Here is an 18,383-nt window from a genome sequence, read left to right as displayed (position 1 = left end):
CATGCTATAAACTATGAGGGGGTACTTTACACTACACTGCCTGCAGTAGGGCATGTTCGCAGTAGGACATGTTCGTAATAGGACATAGACCCCTAGTAGGGTCCGCTTGCAGTAGAGCTTACTTCAGATTCAGAAATAGTGTAGTGAAAGAAAGAGAGCTCAAGCTTAGAAAAGTGTCAAATCCCTATAGTTAGCTTCCAGAAAGTATCAAATAGATACCAGATGAGACAAAATATGATCCAAATAGTAAAGAATGAACTAGATTACACTTTCAATCTCTTATAGAGGTTAGGATGTAAGGTTGAGTCCCGAAAGTGAGTTAGAACAGAAAAATAGATAGTTTATTTGATTCTTTCCCCTTACTGAGTGTTCTTATCACTCACTTTCTTTTCTTTCCTGATTGCAGGTACAGGTGATCGAGGTAGCTGTGAGGCAGGATCAGGTCAGCGTAGGTAGATCCGACTGGAGCAGGTTATCTCTGGTTTATATTACATGCATACAATGGCATGTGGTTGTCGACTTTTGACTTTTTGAGATTATAGTACAATTACATATGATTACTCCCTGTTTTCAGATGCTTTCAGATGAGTATATACATCTTTTGTTCTCTTCTAGATTTTCAGTTTTCTTGGAATACTTCCTAAACACTTTTAATGATGCGTTTATTTTAAAGTATTTTAAAAAGAAAAAAATAGATGTTCTGGATAGTAATTCATATCATTTCTCTTTTGATGGGTAGTACTTCTAGAAGGGGATGTTACATGATAACTTCTATTATAAGAAATGAAAGATTGCTATAAAATACTTAAATATCTTTGAATATAATTATTTTAAAATATTTTTCATATTACTTATAATATTAATTAAAAATTATGCTATTTTGATCTTAAAAATTAATAAGTAATGATATAATTGTAACAAAATAAAGATTATTTTGATAATATTTTAACATTAAGAGAAATGTAGTAATAAAATTATCTTTATATTACTTATCACATCATCATTAGTAATAAGAAATTACTAAAATTTTTTATCACCTGACAAACTAAACAAAATAAGGTTAATATTACAAGATAGATTATCAAAATAATTTTTTAATACCTAAACCAAACACCCCGTATTACTATCACAATAATTTGGTGTCAAAATTGAACCCAAAAAGGTTTGATATGATTAAATTACACTTCTGTGAGTTTGATTGTCTCAAAATCACATGTTTGATGCGATTTGACACTTTCAACCAATGATTGGTCTTTTTTTTTTTTAAATTTAAGATTAAAAATGACATTTTTGTTTTTTAACTTTAACTTTTCTATCAAAATAGATTTCAATGGAAAACCTCCACACTTATCCACAGATTATTATATTGATAGATTATTCAAATAAGATCAACTCTGATTGATCCACAAAACAAAATGGTGTTGGTCTTTGGGCATTTAAAATATTTGAAATCGATTGTGTTAAAATGATGAAGTCTAACTTCGGATAAGGAAGAAAAAATGTCAGCTCTAAAGTTTTCTCTCTCATGGTGTTTTTTCTGTCCTCTCTCTAGAATTAGGTTGTGTCATCATCTTCCTTGATTATCTTATTTCATTCTCTTTGTCCTTGGTTGGTGGCCTTTTAGGCGCCAGCTACTTTGGTCAAGAGCCCTCTAGTCTTCAGTTACTCTTGTCTTTCTGTCATTCTTTAAAGTCTTCTTGTTTGCATCCTCAGTTTTTGTCGCTATCTTTTGGTGCTGGTGGTGAGAATTGTTCTTTTTGAGTTGTAGGTTGTGCTAGCATCTTTCTAGTGTCATTATGGTGTATTTCACTAGTAAGTGGTCTTGGTGCCCATGTTTCGGGTGGGTTCTGGTGGTATGGTTGGTTTCTTCGAGGTGGTTTTATGTTTTAGGTGTTAGTGTTATTGGTTCTTGCTTCTGGTGGTGGTGTTGTGTGTTTTCAGGGTTGTGCATCCTATCTTCGGCCATCTGCTTAAGGTCTGCAAGGTTATAAAGTTGTTTGCGTTTGTGACGTGTTTGCTGTGTTTGATTATGGTGTGTTGGCAATTAATGGTTGGTTGTTTATGCTAGTGTAGAGGCTTATTGTTAGCTAGGTGGCACTTAGTTGGATTACTTTTTCTTTAGGCTTTATAAGGTTGTGTTTGGTTGTTCCTTTTATGGTTTGGGTCTACTTAAGTTTTCTGTTTGAGAGGTTGTTTGGTGACTTAATTGGTCTACGTGTTTTCCCTTGCATTATTGACAAGGCATAGTGCTATATTTTCCTTGCTTTGTTTTCCCCTACTTTGAATGACTTTTATTTTTTTTTCATTTTTGTTGGTTGGTGATGCACTTTCTAAGTTTGGCGATGAGTGAGTCGACGCCATCTGCTCCCCCCTTGGGTTATGTTATTGTTCTGGTGCAAGAGAGTGTCGTGATGCGTTGGACCTCTGTCATTTTGAATGATAATCCTAAAGGGAAAATTGCTAAGTCTTGGAACAAGTTGTTTGAGAGAAAGAAGGTAGTCTCCAAGTTGAAGACATTCCCCCTCCTCTAAAGAAGAACTTGAATTGTGCTTATGTTGTTTCGCTTGAAAAGGTTACTGTTTTGGGGGTTAAACAATGGGAGCTTTGAAGACTTCCCCAATTTCATTTGATTTAGCATTGTTGAATGAAGAATGTAAAGAGCTTCAGGTGGAATTTAGTTGGAGGCCACTAAAGTGTGATGGTTGCAATAACTTTGGACATGTGAAAAAGGAATGTAAAAATAATGTAGTGAAGAAAGTAGGGAATAATAACCAACTTGCTTATAGAACTTACGACAGCCAAAAGAAAATTGAATTTAGAAAAGAATATAAGGCTAAGGAGACGAAACAAGGTTGTAGGAATGAGACTTTAAAGAGAGAGAAAAAGGCTAGGAAAGTTAATGAAGTTGTAAGGAATGAGAAAGAACTTTATAATAGATTTGGACACCTAGTTATAGAGGTAGTCTATGATGATAAGGAAAAAATAGTGGTGCTTGTCAAAGATGTAGAAGAAGCAAATATCTTGGACAAAGTAAAAAAGGTTGTGGTGTATAAAGTTAAATGATATAAGAAAAAAGGTAGTAAGAATGCTAACACCATTAGTGTCAGGCAAAAACATAAAACTTTGAGGATTGTCATAAAAGAGAATGATGAAAATGACCAGTAACTGAGAAATGATATGTTAGATAAGGAGAATGAAAAATCTCCATAAGTCATGCCTTTTGGGAAGCTTCTGAAGTTAAACGAGAAGGAGTTAAATAGGGCCTCAAGTAGTACTTTAAGTAAGCACCAATGAAAAAAGCTTGCTAAAAAAAGAAGGGAGTCCAATATTTCAAAACCATCCCAATGATGAATTTTGGAGCTTGGAACATAAAGGGTCTAAACTCCCCTTTAAAGCAAAAAGAAATAAAGTTTTTCATGGGTAAAAATAAGCTTAAATTGTTTGTTATTTTAGAGACTAAAGTGAAAAAAAAGAATGAGGAAAGAATTAGAAGAAGTATTTTTGGTGATCAAGAATTTACTAGAAATGTTGACTTAAATCTTAGAGGTAGGATATGAGTTGCTTGGAACCAAAATTATATTTCGGCTAATATGGTTGGGAAAATTGAGCAATGTATGCATTTAGATGTCTCCATTAAATGCAAAGTTGAGAATTTTTTTGCTATGGTGGTCTATAGGCTTAATGGTTACTTGGAGAGGAAGAAGCTTTGGAAAGAAATGAAGAGGTTCTCGGTTGGTGTTAATGATAAACCTCAGATTCTCCTTGGTGATTTTAATGCCACAAAAGATAACAACGACAAGATGGGTGGTAATTTTAATTGGGAGAATTATAAGAAAGATATGAATAAGTGTTGCAAAAGAATTCAAGTTGAAAACTTCAGGTAAATGGGAAACTTCTTTACTTGGAATAATCAAAGTGTTAAAGAGAGAAGAATTTCTTGCAAGCTTGATAGAATTATGACAAAGGACAAGTAGGTTGATAAATTTCCTAACTCCTTTGGATGGTTTGGTCTTAATCACATATCAAATCATTGCCCAAGCATTTTAATGGGAGGTAGGAGGAAGAAAGATAAAAGACCTCCATTCAAATTCTTCAACTTTTGGATGAAGCATTGAAATTTTCTTCCTATTGTGGAGAATGTTTGGAAAAAGAGGGTTAATAGGAGCCCAATGTTTTGGCTTTGTGCTAAACTCAAGTGGGTAAAAATCAAACTTAAAGAGCTAAACAAAAAAAATATCAGTGCCTTCCAAAAAGAGTTCGAAGTGCTAGAAACTTGTTTAAAAATGTTCAAAATGGTTTGGTTAATGATCCTTATGATGTAACCTTGGTGAATGAAAAGAAGACTAGAGCCGAAGAATTTAAAATTCTTAGTTGGAAAAAAAAATCCTTTTCCAAGCAAAAGGCTAGAATCCATTGGCTAAAGAGGATGACCGAAAAGAGTAAGGTGAAAGATGAATTTGTTGCTTATTTTCAAAATATTTTCAATGGCTCAAATCAAGAGATTGAAGAAAAGAAGATAACTTTGGTGATCAATTCCAAAATTTCAGATGAGCTTGCTAAGCAAATGGTGAGATAGGTGTCGAATGAGGAAGTGAAGGATGCTATGTTTAGTATGGATAATGGAAAAGCTTTGGGGCCAAATGGTTTTAGAGTTTATTTTTTCAAGAAAGCTTGAAGTGTTATTGGTAAAAGGGTGATAAAAATAATTCAAAACTTCTTCAAATCTGAATTTTTTCTTAAAGAATTGAATTGCTTTATTATTTCTCTCATTCCTAAGTGCCCTAATCTTTCATTTTGCAAAGATTATAGGCCAATTTCTTGTTGTAGTACTATTTATAAGTGTATTACCAAAATCTTGGCTAATAGACTTAAGGACATTTTGCCTTATTTCATTGGTAATGCCCAAATGGCATTTGTGGTAGGAAGAAGATTGGGGACAATATTTTGCTTTGTCAATAACTTATGCACAACTACCATAAGGAGAAGTATAAGACTAAGCAATATGGCATGAAAGTAGATCTTTTTAAGGCCTATGATATGGTAAATTGGAAATTTATTTTGATGATTCTTAAAATAATTGGCATTCATCCTTTGTTTATTAATTGGATCAAAGAGTGTGTCTTAACTTCTTCCTTTTCAATTTGCTTCAATGGTGAGCTTAAAGGTTTTTTCACTAGTTCTAGAGGGGTTAGACAAAGAGACCTTATATCTCCTTATCTTTTTATTATTGTTATGGAGGTGTTCTCTGAAATCTTTGGGAAAACTTCATTGAAGAAGGATTTCAAGTTTCATTGGAGATGTAAGAAGAATGTCATATCATATCTTTGTCTTGTTGATGATTTTCTTATATTTTGCAAAGCCGAAATCAAATCTATCTTTATTGTTAAAGAGACACTTGAGGTTTTTAATAAATGATCCAGATTGAAAGCTAACAATTCTAAAGGTTGTATTTTCTCTCTAGGGTTAGGAAAGAGGAAAGGAAGGTTATTATGAAGACTCTTAATATGGAAAAAGGCAAGATCCCTTTTACTTATCTTAGTGTGCTAATGATATCTTCCAACCTTTCAAGTAAGGATTGCAAGCCTTTGGTAGATAAAATTCTTGGGGAATTTATTCTTGGAAAAGTAAGTTTTTATCTTATGCGTGGTGTCTCCTCTTTATTAAGTTGGTTTTGTTTAGTATACAAATTTATCAGGTTTCCCTCTTCTTAATCATTTCTCAAGTGCTTAACGAAATAAAAGCCATTTTAAGAGCCTTTTTTTAGGATGGTTTATGGCTTAATAAAAAGAAGGCTAGAATTGCTTAGAAGGAGATTTGTTTGCCTAAAAATGAAGGAGGCCTTGGTCCTTATTATTGCAAAGATTAGAATAAAGTCGTTTTGCAAAGCACATCTGCGATATTTGTCAATCGGAAAACAATTCTCTTTGGGTTGATTGAATTAAAACTAATAGACTTAAAAGGTAAAACATCTGGGAGATCAGTGAAGCTAGCTCTCATCCATAGAGTTAGAGGAAAATCATGAAATTAAAAGAGTTTATGAAGAGAAGAATGAAAATGATTATTGGTGATGGCAAATTTACAATGCTTTGTAAAGACAATTGGCACCCTCTTGGACCATTAGTAGGGAAATATGGGTGTAGGATAGCTCATGGTCTTGGCCTTGATTTAAATTATAGGGTGAACATGATTATTGAAGATAGTAATTAGCATTGGCCTCGCTTGAGGAGGATAAGATATTCACATTACTTAAAGGAGGTGAAAGAGCTTTTAAACTTTCAACCCACAGGTGAGAAGGATAAACATTATTGGATTCCAAACAATAAAGAAGATTCATAGTTAGTCTAGCTTGGGAAGAGTTGAGAGCTAGAGGCAAAGAAGTCCAATAAAGTTGGTTGATTTGGCACAAAAACAACATTCCAAAGCACTTAATCATCTTGTGGATGGCAGTAAAGCAAAAACTCTCTATAATGGATAAACTTGTAAAGTTTGATATGGTCTCCTCGGCTACCTGTATTCTTTGCACGGATGAGATTAAAGATATAAACATTTGTTTTTTAACTACCTATTTAGTTGTTTTGTTTGGAATGGCATGCCTACAAGAAATGATATGAGCTATAGAAAGAGGTTTGAAGGGATTTTGTTGAGGAAAAAACTACAACTTAGAGGAAACATAACCTAAAAAATATTATGTCTAAATTATGTCTTGCAACTATTGTGTATGAAGTATGTAAAGAAAGAAATAGACACTGTTTCACTAATTCTTCCATGCTAAAAGAAATGATCATTAGTAGAATCATAAGAGATTACAACCATAAGGGTGTTAAATTCCAAAGCATGAAGAAATCGAAGAAGAATAAGAAGACTACATATGTTGGGGACTACTAAAGTGTATTTTAAAAAAAAAATCCTAGATGAAAGTCTTAGAGCTGGTTTAAGTTATTGTTGCATTACAACTTCATTCCTCTAACTTGTGGGTTCTTTTGCAAGTTTTTATCTTATATGATCAAGCTAAGTGGGAAAAAGTATAAAGCTAAGTTGAATGGGAAAAAATTGTAATGATCAAGCTTGTGAAGAAATGTAATACCCTCAGGTATATTCCAGACACATTATGTCTTTTGGCTCTACTTTGGGACATTTCCAAGTTTAAATATACATGTCCAAATGTGTGTGGATATATATAGATTGATATATATATAAAACAAAAAAAAAAAAAAAAAAAAAAAAAAAAGAAAGACTACAAAAAAAAAGAAGACAAAGGTTAAACTAAATATGTATGTAGATATATAAAGGGACAAAAGACAAAAGTTAGGAATTTTCATCTCTTCTCCCATCCTTTCTAGAAGCTCAGCCTTCTCCATGCTTTTTTCTTTGTTGTTTTAAGAAAAAAGAAGGATTTGAAGGAGTTTTGGAAGACAAGTAAGGAAAGAAAAGAAGAGGAAATACTTTAGAAGCCTTAATAACCAAAAGATCTCTTTCTTTTCCCTTTACCTATATTTATATATATTGGATGCATGTTATATGAATATGTTAGTATGTTTTAGTGTTAATTTAAGGTGGTTTTGGTGATAAGAGAAGGAAGACAAAGATGAGGGAACTAACTAACAAAGATTGACTTAAAACAAGGTAAGTAGAATTATTATTGGTATGTTTTATGTTTTATGCTTTTGGTTCTTTGGCTCTATGTTATAAATGATGATTTTGAAGTTGAGAAATGTTGTTGTGCCATTTGGGGAATCTATGTGTGTGATTTTGTTCATGGCAGAAAGTTAAATAATATTTATAGTTTTACCACTGATTTTGTCCCACATTTTGACTACTTTATCTGATGAATCATGAGTGTTATTATAGCTTGTTGGGAAGATCTTTGAATCCTCTTTTCAAAGATATATAACTTGTATAAATTAGAGACTGTTTGGATTGTTAAAGATTGTATAAACAAAAAGACCGCCTTACCCAAATAAACAGGAAATACGGTTTTTTGCCATTGATTTCATCCCACATTTTAACTATCTTATTTGATGAATCATGAATGCTATTATAGCTTGTTAGAAAGCTCTTTGAATGCTCTTTTTAATGATATATAGTTTGTATGAATTAGAGATTGTTTGGACTATTAAATTGTATGAACAAAAAAACTGCCCTACCAAATAAATAGTAATTTACAGTTTTTGGAAAGAAAGAAAGAAAAGGAGGAGAAAAAGGAAAGGAAAGAAATGAGAGAAAAATAAGAGGAAAAGAAAAGAAAGGAAAACAAGAAAAGGAATTTGGGGCTCAGAATCCAGGGGTCGTCCTAAGAGTATAGTCTGGTGGATTCTAAATAGTTTTAAATGAAAGCAAGATTAGTAAGAGATAACACACGCATGCATGCTATGAACTATGAGGGGCACTTTATGCTATACTACCTGTAGTAAGGCACGTCTGTAGTAGGACACGTTCATAGTATGACATAGACTCGCAGTAAGGTCTGCTCGCAGTAGAGCATGCTTGTAGTAGAACATAATTCAGATTCAGAAATGGTGTAGTGAAAGAAAGGAAGAGAGCTCGAGCTTAGAAATGTGTCAAATCCCTGTATTCAACTTCCAGAAAGTACCAGATAGGACAAAGTGTGACTCAAATAGTAAAGGATGAACTAGATTATCCCCTCGATTTCTTAAGGAGGTTATAATATGAGATTGGGTCTGAGGGTGATTTAGAACAGGAAAGGAGATAGTTTACTCAATTTTTTTTCCTTTACTAAGTGTTCTTACCTCTCACTTCCCTTTCTTTTATGATTGCAAGTACATGTGATTGAGGTAGCTACAAGACAAGGTCATGTCAACAAAGATAGATCTAGGTTGGGGTAGGTTATCTATGACTTTTGTTACATGTATATGATATTGTTGACTTTTGGCCCTATTCAGATAATTGTACAGTTATATCTAAGAGTAAGTATATGATTACTTCATGATCTCAGATGAGTTTTTGTATGAGATATATACATCTTTTGTTCACTTTCATCTTTTTATTTTTTCAGAATTATTTTGGAACGCTTTTATTGACGAGTTCATTTTAAATAAATGTTCCATATATTCATTTCGTAAAATTTTTTCTTTGGAAGACAACACTTCTAGGGAGGGATGTTACAAGAAAGGATTCATCCCCAATGCAGTGAGGACAGTAGCAATGTGCTTCAAACATGTCAAAAATGAGACAACACTAAAGCTTGGCATTTCAAAAAGCATAACAACAAGGTTTTGAAGCATCTTCTGTTTAACTATCTCTTTGGCTTTTCTTAGATCAGACTGATCTATGGCAGTGTGCACTAAAACCTTCTTGTGTTTTCAGTTTAGTTTCCCAAATTATGTTCTACTTGTAACCTTGATCTCAATTATCAAATCTGTAGAATTTTATTTTGCTTGTGCTTGTTGTGGTTAAATTTACACTTATATAGATTTATACTTGTATAGATGTAGATCTTTGCTTATAAAGTTTCTTGGGGCTATTAGTATAGCTACATAAGGGTGATTTAATTGCTGTAGTTTTACTTTTGGTTGCTTTTGTGAGCATTTTCTCTTGTTTCTTGTTTTCTATCTCGTTTATAAGGGCTGGATAGATACAAAGAGAAGGGGTTATTCCATGATGTTTTTTGGGGTTGTTCTTTTGGAACTCTTTGCCGCAAGCTAGGGTTCTATCCTTTTGAGTTTTCTTGGTTCCTGTTTTGACTTTTCTTGAGCCAACTTGTTTGTTCCGCGACCTTTATGGTCCTTTTGTTTTGTTTATAATACTTAACAAATAAAAGAAAAAGAAATTTAACTTTTCTTTTTAATAGAGCTAGATTTTTTATCAATTAATTTTCTAGGCCATCCAACTAATACTAAAAACAAATTTGATTCCTAAGCCTGAAGATTCAAGCTGAGTCAAATAAATTAGGGTTGTTTACAATTACCTCCCTTGAGTTTTCAAGTTAATCTTAAAAACCACAAACTGTGCCCAAAAACTCTTAACCACCTCCCCTAAGGGCAAACGTTGCCTATTTTCTCAACCACAAAACTTAAGCAAGAAATCCAAAATATCAAACATTATAATACCCTAATGCTATCACCTAACACATCTATAACACGTTGCCAGAAATATAATATTTTCTTATAGGATATTAATTAAAATAAACAAAAGAATTTGTCCTCTAAATATTTTTTGACAAACTTTTGATGCAGTTACTTTTCTAAACAAATTCATCGTTTACTCTAATAATATCATTTTCCTTTAGTATACCTTCCCTTCAGTAGTATTCTTTCTCGACATAGTCAACGATGGTACATTCTAACAGTACCTCATCACATTAAATACAAGATAGTTTGATAATTTATATTATAATAAATCGAAACTTTTGTCGAAAACTTGTTGTAGAAACTTCCATAGATAAAAGTTTAAAACTTTGAATATTGATTTCTGAGGGATGTTTGATTTTGTTTATTTGTTTAGTTATCAATTACATTAGTTGTGTAGACAATAAATCTTTGTTGTATTAGTCAAAGTAAAATAAGTTCTTATGTTAGATCGGAACAAAAAGCGGAAAAGTAATTTCCTTGAAATAGAATGCAAGTGCAAGTGCAAGTATAAATGCAATATGCGAATGCGAATGTGAAGTGCAAGTGCGTGCATGCATGACTTCAATAATATATGCATTTCTTTTGCTTTATATATAAAAAATTATATAAATTATTTTATATAAAAACATGAATGTTAGAATGCGTGCATTCTTGCATGGTTTTATATAAAATAATTTATATAAATATTTTTATATAAAACGAAAGAAATGCATGCATTCTTGCATGCATGCACTCGCACTTCGCATTTGCACTCGCACTCAGTTTCCAAGAAATAGCGTTTTCGCTTTTCGTTCCAATCAAACATCAAAACTTGTTTTACTTCGACTAATACAACAGATTCATTGTCTACACAACTAATACAATCGATAATTAAATAAAATCAAAATTTTCTCAGAAATCAGCATTGAAACTTCAAAAATTAGTATTTAAAGTTTTAGACTTTTATCCATGGAAGTTTCCACAACAAAATTTCAACAAAAGTTTTGATTTATTATGATTTAAGTTATTAAACTATCTTGTATTCAATATGATGATATACTAAAAGGAAGGTATATTAAAAGAAAAAGATATTATTAGAATGAATGATTAATTTGCTTAGAAAATTAACTGCATTAAAAGTTTGCTTAAAAATGTTTAAGCGAAATCTTTTTTACCTATTTTAACTAATGTCCTTATTTTATATTTATTTTTGAAATTTTATTTATTCAGAATTTTGTATATATTCCAATTATTGTGTGGTCAAACTAATCATTCCAAAGTTAACTTTTGAAGCATAACTAGAAACAACAATAAATAACTGATAGATGATAAATAAGTATAAAAGATTCAATGCTTAGACATAACGTTAAGTGACTAGCGACTAGATGATATCGAATCTACAATTCATAAAAGAAGGATCTCTTGCGATTATCAAAAATGTAACCTTTCTAGAGCCTACGATATAATATTTTTTCATAACGGTCATCTAGCAAGACACTAACTTTACTCATAAACAATATGTTGATGATATAGACATAGCTCCCTCTCATTTAAAATCAAAGCATAGATTAAGATCCTAAGTGAAAGGGAGTTTCAAATGTAATTTTCCTTTCAAAAGAAAAATTTGTATGTAATGTGGAAGGAGACATTAGAGAAGAGGCTAGACATTACATGAGAGAGGAGGCTAGATACTAAACACCAAACATAAGAGAGGAAAATATCTTATATTATTCTCGTACATGATCTTGACTAGTGAGAACATCGTGAATATATGCATTTCAATCATCAGACCAAACCATGTAAAAAATGTCATCTCTTATTTATTTCTTAACTTATAACAAGTTATCGCTTCACACACTTATAGCAAATTTTCTCAAATCTTCTAAGTGTCTAATCCTTGTTATTACAACTATCTTTTATAAGATTATGAAATGTCTATATCAGTTATTAATAAGAAATCATATCATCGCAAATTATTATAATTTATATTAAATATAAAATTTTTATTTGAGAGCTTTTTAGTTGTTTAATAATGAAATTATGTGCATGTATAGTAAATATTAATTTGAGTACTAATGATGAATTATTACTATATGATTGAATAATTTTAAATTAAAGATAAATTAATATTTAATCATATACTGATACATTATTATTGATACCTAAATTTGTATAAGTACACATGACATCCCTTGTTATTTAAAGACTTTTTGGTCCAATCATTTTAATGTTTTAGCATTAGACAATGATGAAGAGGGCGATTGAGTACACTGGAGATTGAAGGGAGGTGTTCGGGCTTTCTGCAACAGTAGGTGGAAGAAACTGAAACCTCCGGGTACTACTTCATATTAGGCCAATTAATAAGCCTGTAAACAGCTTGTCAGTTTCGAGGAGATCGATGACTCCACAGAATATATTTTATTACTGAAATGGTGTGATTCTGGGGTCTATTCAAATTAAATGAATTTAGCAGACGAATTTCATATTTGTCTGACTGAGTTTTCCAGAAAACTGCTATGGACCTGTTTTTCTTGACAAACAAGAATAAAAACGAAATAAGATGCACACATTGTTATTTTTATATCACAAGAAATCAGAAGGTACAAAATGTATGAATCAATAATACAATGTTCGATTCCCTTTAGACATGAACTGCATAAATACATCTGCTGCAAAATTTATGTGAAACTCTGTTAAAGAAAACAAATTGTACAGGGTAGACTGTATTTGAAGCTCACGCACTTGTGATAGGTTTGCTGCGAAAGGGCCAAAAGATTAAGAAAACTCTGGACCAAAACCCTTTCTTTTTCTTCACTGGTAGAGATTTAGCATCCTTGTTAGCAACAAGGTCAGCCATGTACTGAACAACAGCCTGATGGACAAAAATAGTTGAATGAGTTAGTTTTTTACAACTACAAGATGGGAAATAAGTGCATGTTACTAAGCAAAGAAAGGTAGAACATGAGCCGAAGATGTAATCTGGCAATACCTGAGCACCCAATTTAGCTACTTGTATTGGTGGAACTTCTAAAGGAGTTTCATCAGCATGAAAGACTCTCAGTTTTGATAATAATCTGAAAGATTCTGGTAAAACTCTGATCTGATCATCACTAATATCCAACTCCTCAAGCATCTCTAGATTTCCAATTGCTCTTGGCAAGGCTCTAAGATCTGCAAAGTTCTTCCCCACATTCAGTTTCTTGAGGCTTACTACAAAACAAAGGCTCTCGGGAATGGACTCAAGCTCATTGAAGCTCACATCAAGTTCCTTTAATTTGGAGAGGTTTCCGATGGTTGTCGGCAACCCTTTGATTCTGTTATAGTGCAAAGTGAGATACTGCAAGCATTCAAGCTTCTCAATTGCCTCAGGTAGAGCCTTTAGCTGATTGAAATCTAATCTTAGCTCCACAAGTGATGAACAATTTCCAATTGTGTAAGGAAGTTCCTCAAGTTCATTTGTTTCCACATCCATTTTCTTCAAAGAGGTCAAACAACCAATTGTCTCCGGCAAATGGCTAAACTGGTTTGAACTTAGATCAACATTTATTAAGTTGACCAAGTTCCCAAAAGAAGCTGGTAACGATTTCAACTGGTTTGCATGAAGGTCAAGATCAGTAAGATTGATGAGTTCCCCAAAAGTGTCAGGAAGGTTAACAAGTTGATTTGAATGGACATCTAGCTTCTTTAAGCTCTTGAGACCATTGATAGAGGATGGAAGAGCCATGATGCGGTTTTCTGATAAGTTCAATTCAACAACATCCATCAGTTTTCCAATTGACACAGGAAGCCACTCAATCTGGTCTACCAACTTGCCTCCAAGATCAAGAACAATTGCTCCACTTTTAGCAGCATTTTCAATAGCAGCTGCCATCTTCATCAGACTCAACTTTTCTTTGTTTACTTCACCTGTAAATGCTCCAAACACCACATTCAGACACAAAACGAAGTTCAAGCAACTTCTAGTTCTAGGTCGCTTTCTTAAAATCAGGATTGAATTCAGCAGATTTTAAAAGGAAAAAAGTGTGAACTAATCACTAAATTAGGTACATAACATGACAGAAATTAACTTTCTTCCTTGATTATAACTCTACACACCCCAAATTCGAATTCAGGTAAAAGAAACTTGATCAGCATGCCAATAGAGTTAATTTAACCTGGAAATAGCTCAAAACCCGAAGAACAAACTTAGCAGCAAAAAATAAGATTAAAAAAAAAAAAGGGCAAAATGAGAGATGGCATCAACATATTAAAGGAAAAAAATTATACTTGAACCATAGTTTTAGTCTTATAAAGATTGGAAATAGATAAATAAAAAAAAGTAACAGTTTTTACCTGAAAAGAAAGCAGCTTTAGTGGAAGAACTCTTCACCAAGCCCTTAAACTCATCTTTCTCCAATTGATAATCATATTCCATTCTCTTCACCAGACTCTCATCACTGATCACACATTCTTTCTCAATTTTCTCAACTGGATCATCATAAAAAACTTTCTCCATCTGGGTATCCCCAGAAACAAACGCAGAAGCCCTCTGAATCAACTCATCAAAGGTCCCAAAGTACTTGTGAACTTCAACCAAGTGCTGAGCCTCTTTCCTCTGCTCGTGACTCTGAAACAAAACCAAATTCTTTTTGAACTGTTGCAAAATGGAGAATATTTCTTCAGGAACATTGTTGGGCCTCTCCTCCTTGGAGACTTCTTCAAGCTTAGTTTTTTCCTTAGTGTTGACTGTTTTGATCACAGACAAAGCCGCTTCCACTTCTTCAATGGAAGGCCGCGGTGGCAGTGATCTGTAGAGCGACATGATGTCCTCAAAAGTTCGTAGAAAGGCCGGTGAAGGATCATCTCTGGATATATCAGCCATGGCTAGCTACTGGCTATGGTGTTTTTTCACATTGAAAGTTAAAAATTGTGAGCTTATTATTTTAATTAACTTATTAAAAATGAAATATTAAAATAAATAAGTCTTATTTTTACTTTCTAATTTATCAGATTAACCTTTTTCAGAAATATAATGTTATGTCTGACAAAAATTTAACATGGAATTGCATAAAGGGTACTTGAATTTTGTGAGGGCACAAGAAGATGGAAAGACAATCCATTTTAATGCTAGAGAGATACACCTTAACAGTTTTATGGTAAAGAATTAATTTTAAAGTGAGGAGTGATACGATGGGCGGCGCTGGTGGAAAATTTGTGGGAAGTAGATGGATACAATTCAATAGGAAATTGTTATTTAATAATAGTGTGAGAATTGTGTAAGGTTGTGATTGATAATGATTTTTGTTTCCTATTTACAACTCATAATGAGATTATGTTTTATCCACGTCATCTTAGTGGTATTTTAGTCATCGGTTATCACAGATATACTTAATTTGTTTATTATAAAATTAAATTAAATGATTTAAAAATTATAATCTTTTATTTAATTTATAAAATAATTTTATTTAAGTTGATAAATTTAAAAAGAAATAGTTTGAGATTTAGATTGTGTTTTTAAAGCGTTTCAAACTGAATCAAACCATAAATTATATTTATTTTTAAATATATAAGCCAAATAATTATTTTTCACTCAAGATTTAATAAAAATTATGAAATAACAAATTCTCATCATTTAAGTTTGAAAAAAAAAAAAAACTTTCCATTTATATGTTAATTTATTAAAAATTTTGGTAGATTTTGTATAAATTTGTTGAAAAGGCAAAAAAACCATAAAGCTAAACAACAATTTACCTCTAAAAATTCATAAAATATTTTCTCTAATTTATTTTAATTTTAATTATAAATTAAAAATCATTACAAGTATATAGGGATGTTAATTTGTACAATCATATATTTGTGAGTGAATTATAATTTTTGAAAACTTTAGGGTGTTAATGATTTTTTTCAAGTAGTTTTTGAAAATTCAAAAAACTTAGGGGGCATTTTAAAATTTTTATAAAGTTTGATATACCCATCAATAGTTTACAAATGATTGTTACAAAAAAAAAAAAAAAAAAACTAACATAACGCAACAAATTAAAAGTTTACACTTTACACTACTTGTTTTTTATATTTATTTTTTTTTCTTTTACATATTTCTTATATATGTATTTTATATTCATTTTACTTGTTTATTTCATATGTTAGATAATTATAATTATATTATTATTTATTAAATAAAAAATATTTATAAGTGAATTATTATTAATATATTCAAATTATAATTCAAACCAAACAAAACCATATTTTTTTCATTTGATTTGGTTTATGATTTTTTCAAACTATTTTTTTAGTTTGATTTGAAAAAAGTTTTAAATCGCATAAAACTGAATTATGTGCATCCCTATCAGTCATCTCCACAATTGTTGTATCCACAAGTTGACCAAAGAGGAGTTTTGATTGTGTAGCCTAACATTTGCTTGTATTTCCAAAATTGACATCCAATTACATGTGAAAATAAGAATAAAGTTTGAGGTAATAATAAATAATTGTTTTTTAGGGGGTTTATAAAACATAACAGCACCTTTCACTTTTACCCTGCATAGCCAATTATGTTAGATACAATTTTCTTTCATCTCTTACCTTCCAACAAACCCTTAATCCAATTATTTTCTAACTCCGCTTGAATTATATCACACTTTCATTACATAAAATAGGGACAGAAAAAACATTAACTTAAGGCATCAAAATCAATATTTACTTTATAGTGTAAGAGTACATTTGATTTGAATAATATTTTATTTTAAAAAATAAAAAATTATCTAAAAAATTATTAAATATAAATTATTATTTTATTTGATAAAATTTAATAAAAATTAATATGTATAAATATCTATTGTGTTTATTTAGAGGTAATAAAAAATATTAAAATATTATTTTACTTAAACGTTCTTATGTATAATTATTTTTAAATTTTTTGTATTACTTGTTAATAAATAAAGATATAATTATAATAAAATTAAAATTATTTCTTATATTACATGCTTGTTATACCCTTAGATAAATATAAAAGGTATTTTGGTTAATTCTCTATTATTTAATGCTACGTGTAGTTGTTCAAATTTTAGTTTAGTTATGTGCATATGCCCGTATTTAGAGAAATTGTGTAAACCCGTTCGTTTGGATATATATATATATATTATTGTGTATATATCTTTTGCAACTGTGTATATGAGTGTGATCTCATTATTTGGAAATCACGATATCCCGTCCCCATAAATCTTGCTTGGGATGGACATAAATTCCAAATTTCGCCAAAGTTAGCTGCAACCAAGAGAGGAAACTGGGTGGGAAAAGAAGGAAAAATATTAATAATAATAATTGATTAGGCTATATCCATTAGCCATGCAAGGAGCTGGCACATCTGTAAAATTATCTCCGTTCTTACAAAGCCAAAGGAGATTTTAAAAGAAATCTGGAAGACATATCGGGGGACCTGCTGGTGCCCATCACAGCATTGAGATCCCAGTTCTGCAAAACTGTAACCTCTCAGACAACTTCCGGAGAGCCAGTATTGACAAACCATTGGTGGAACTTTAAAATACTTATTTTGTTTCCAGACTTGTAATACCATGGCACCTATTCAAGCAGAAGGAGAGAGAGCGGAGCATTCAGTACACCGGCCAGGGAAGGAAGTCGTCGGAGAAATCGTTGCCATGCAAATATTGTCGATATCGCCGAGGAGAAGTAGGCAAACAAACCCCCCATTCTTTGCACTATTTCAATATGGGTTATAGCAAAAAGGGTTGGCGTGGGCCAACCCTTTTTATAGCAAAAAGGGTTAACGTGAAAAAGGGTTGGCTTTTTCATTTTAAAAGGGTTGACGTTTTTTTAAAAATTTGTATTATTATGAATAATTTTTTTTTAAAATTTTAGGTGCTTTAAAATAGGATAATATGTTGATATGATGTTGAATAATGTATCAAGATGAAATAATACACTGATATGATATTAAATAATGCATCAAGATGAATTCCTTTCTCACTTGAAAGCTGAAAAAGAAGAGAGAAAATTTTTAAAATTTATACTGTTATGAATAATTTTTTTTAAAATTTCAAGTGCTTTAAAATGGAATAATATGCTGATATGATGTTGAATAATGTATTAAGATGAAATAATATACTGATATGATGTTAAATAATGCATCAAAATGGATTCCTTCCTCACTTGAAAGCCGAAGAAGAAGAGAGAAAAAGTTACAGAGAAAAAGAGAGAAACTCTGTATGGGTCATTCCAAGAGGGGTATTTTGGGAAAGTAGATTATGTTATGGTATATTTGTTTAAGTTTTGAGATAAGTGACATATATATATACACGGATTAAAATAAGGCTAAAAATT

At 31.5% G+C, this 18,383-nt stretch overlaps 1 protein-coding gene across 1 annotated transcript; it reads right to left on the bottom strand.

Moving 5' to 3' along the window:
- Positions 1-12,623: 12,623 nt before the first annotated feature.
- Positions 12,624-14,983, bottom strand: LOC123224269 (plant intracellular Ras-group-related LRR protein 5-like). Its single transcript, XM_044647884.1, has 3 exons — positions 14,400-14,983; positions 13,057-13,973; positions 12,624-12,939 (listed from the first exon to the last, which is right to left on the bottom strand). Exons 1-3 carry the CDS (start codon positions 14,926-14,928, stop codon positions 12,802-12,804), a joined length of 1,584 nt encoding a protein of 527 aa, XP_044503819.1. The 5' UTR covers positions 14,929-14,983; the 3' UTR covers positions 12,624-12,801.
- Positions 14,984-18,383: the final 3,400 nt, after the last annotated feature.

This window comes from Mangifera indica, chromosome 8 (assembly GCF_011075055.1).
Source record: "Mangifera indica cultivar Alphonso chromosome 8, CATAS_Mindica_2.1, whole genome shotgun sequence".
NCBI lineage: Eukaryota > Viridiplantae > Streptophyta > Magnoliopsida > Sapindales > Anacardiaceae > Mangifera > Mangifera indica.
This window is presented reverse-complemented; position numbering and strand designations above follow the sequence as displayed.

Excerpts from the sequence above, each read along its gene's own strand:
- LOC123224269 (XM_044647884.1), bottom strand. The coding sequence starts at position 14,928 with ATGGCTGATATATCCAGAGATGATCCTTCACCGGCCTTTCTACGAACT. Across the intron at positions 13,974-14,399 it reads TAAAGCTGCTTTCTTTTCAG|GTGAAGTAAACAAAGAAAAG; the intron begins GTAAAAACTGTT and ends GAGCATTTACAG. Across the intron at positions 12,940-13,056 it reads TAGCTAAATTGGGTGCTCAG|GCTGTTGTTCAGTACATGGC; the intron begins GTATTGCCAGAT and ends TTTGTCCATCAG.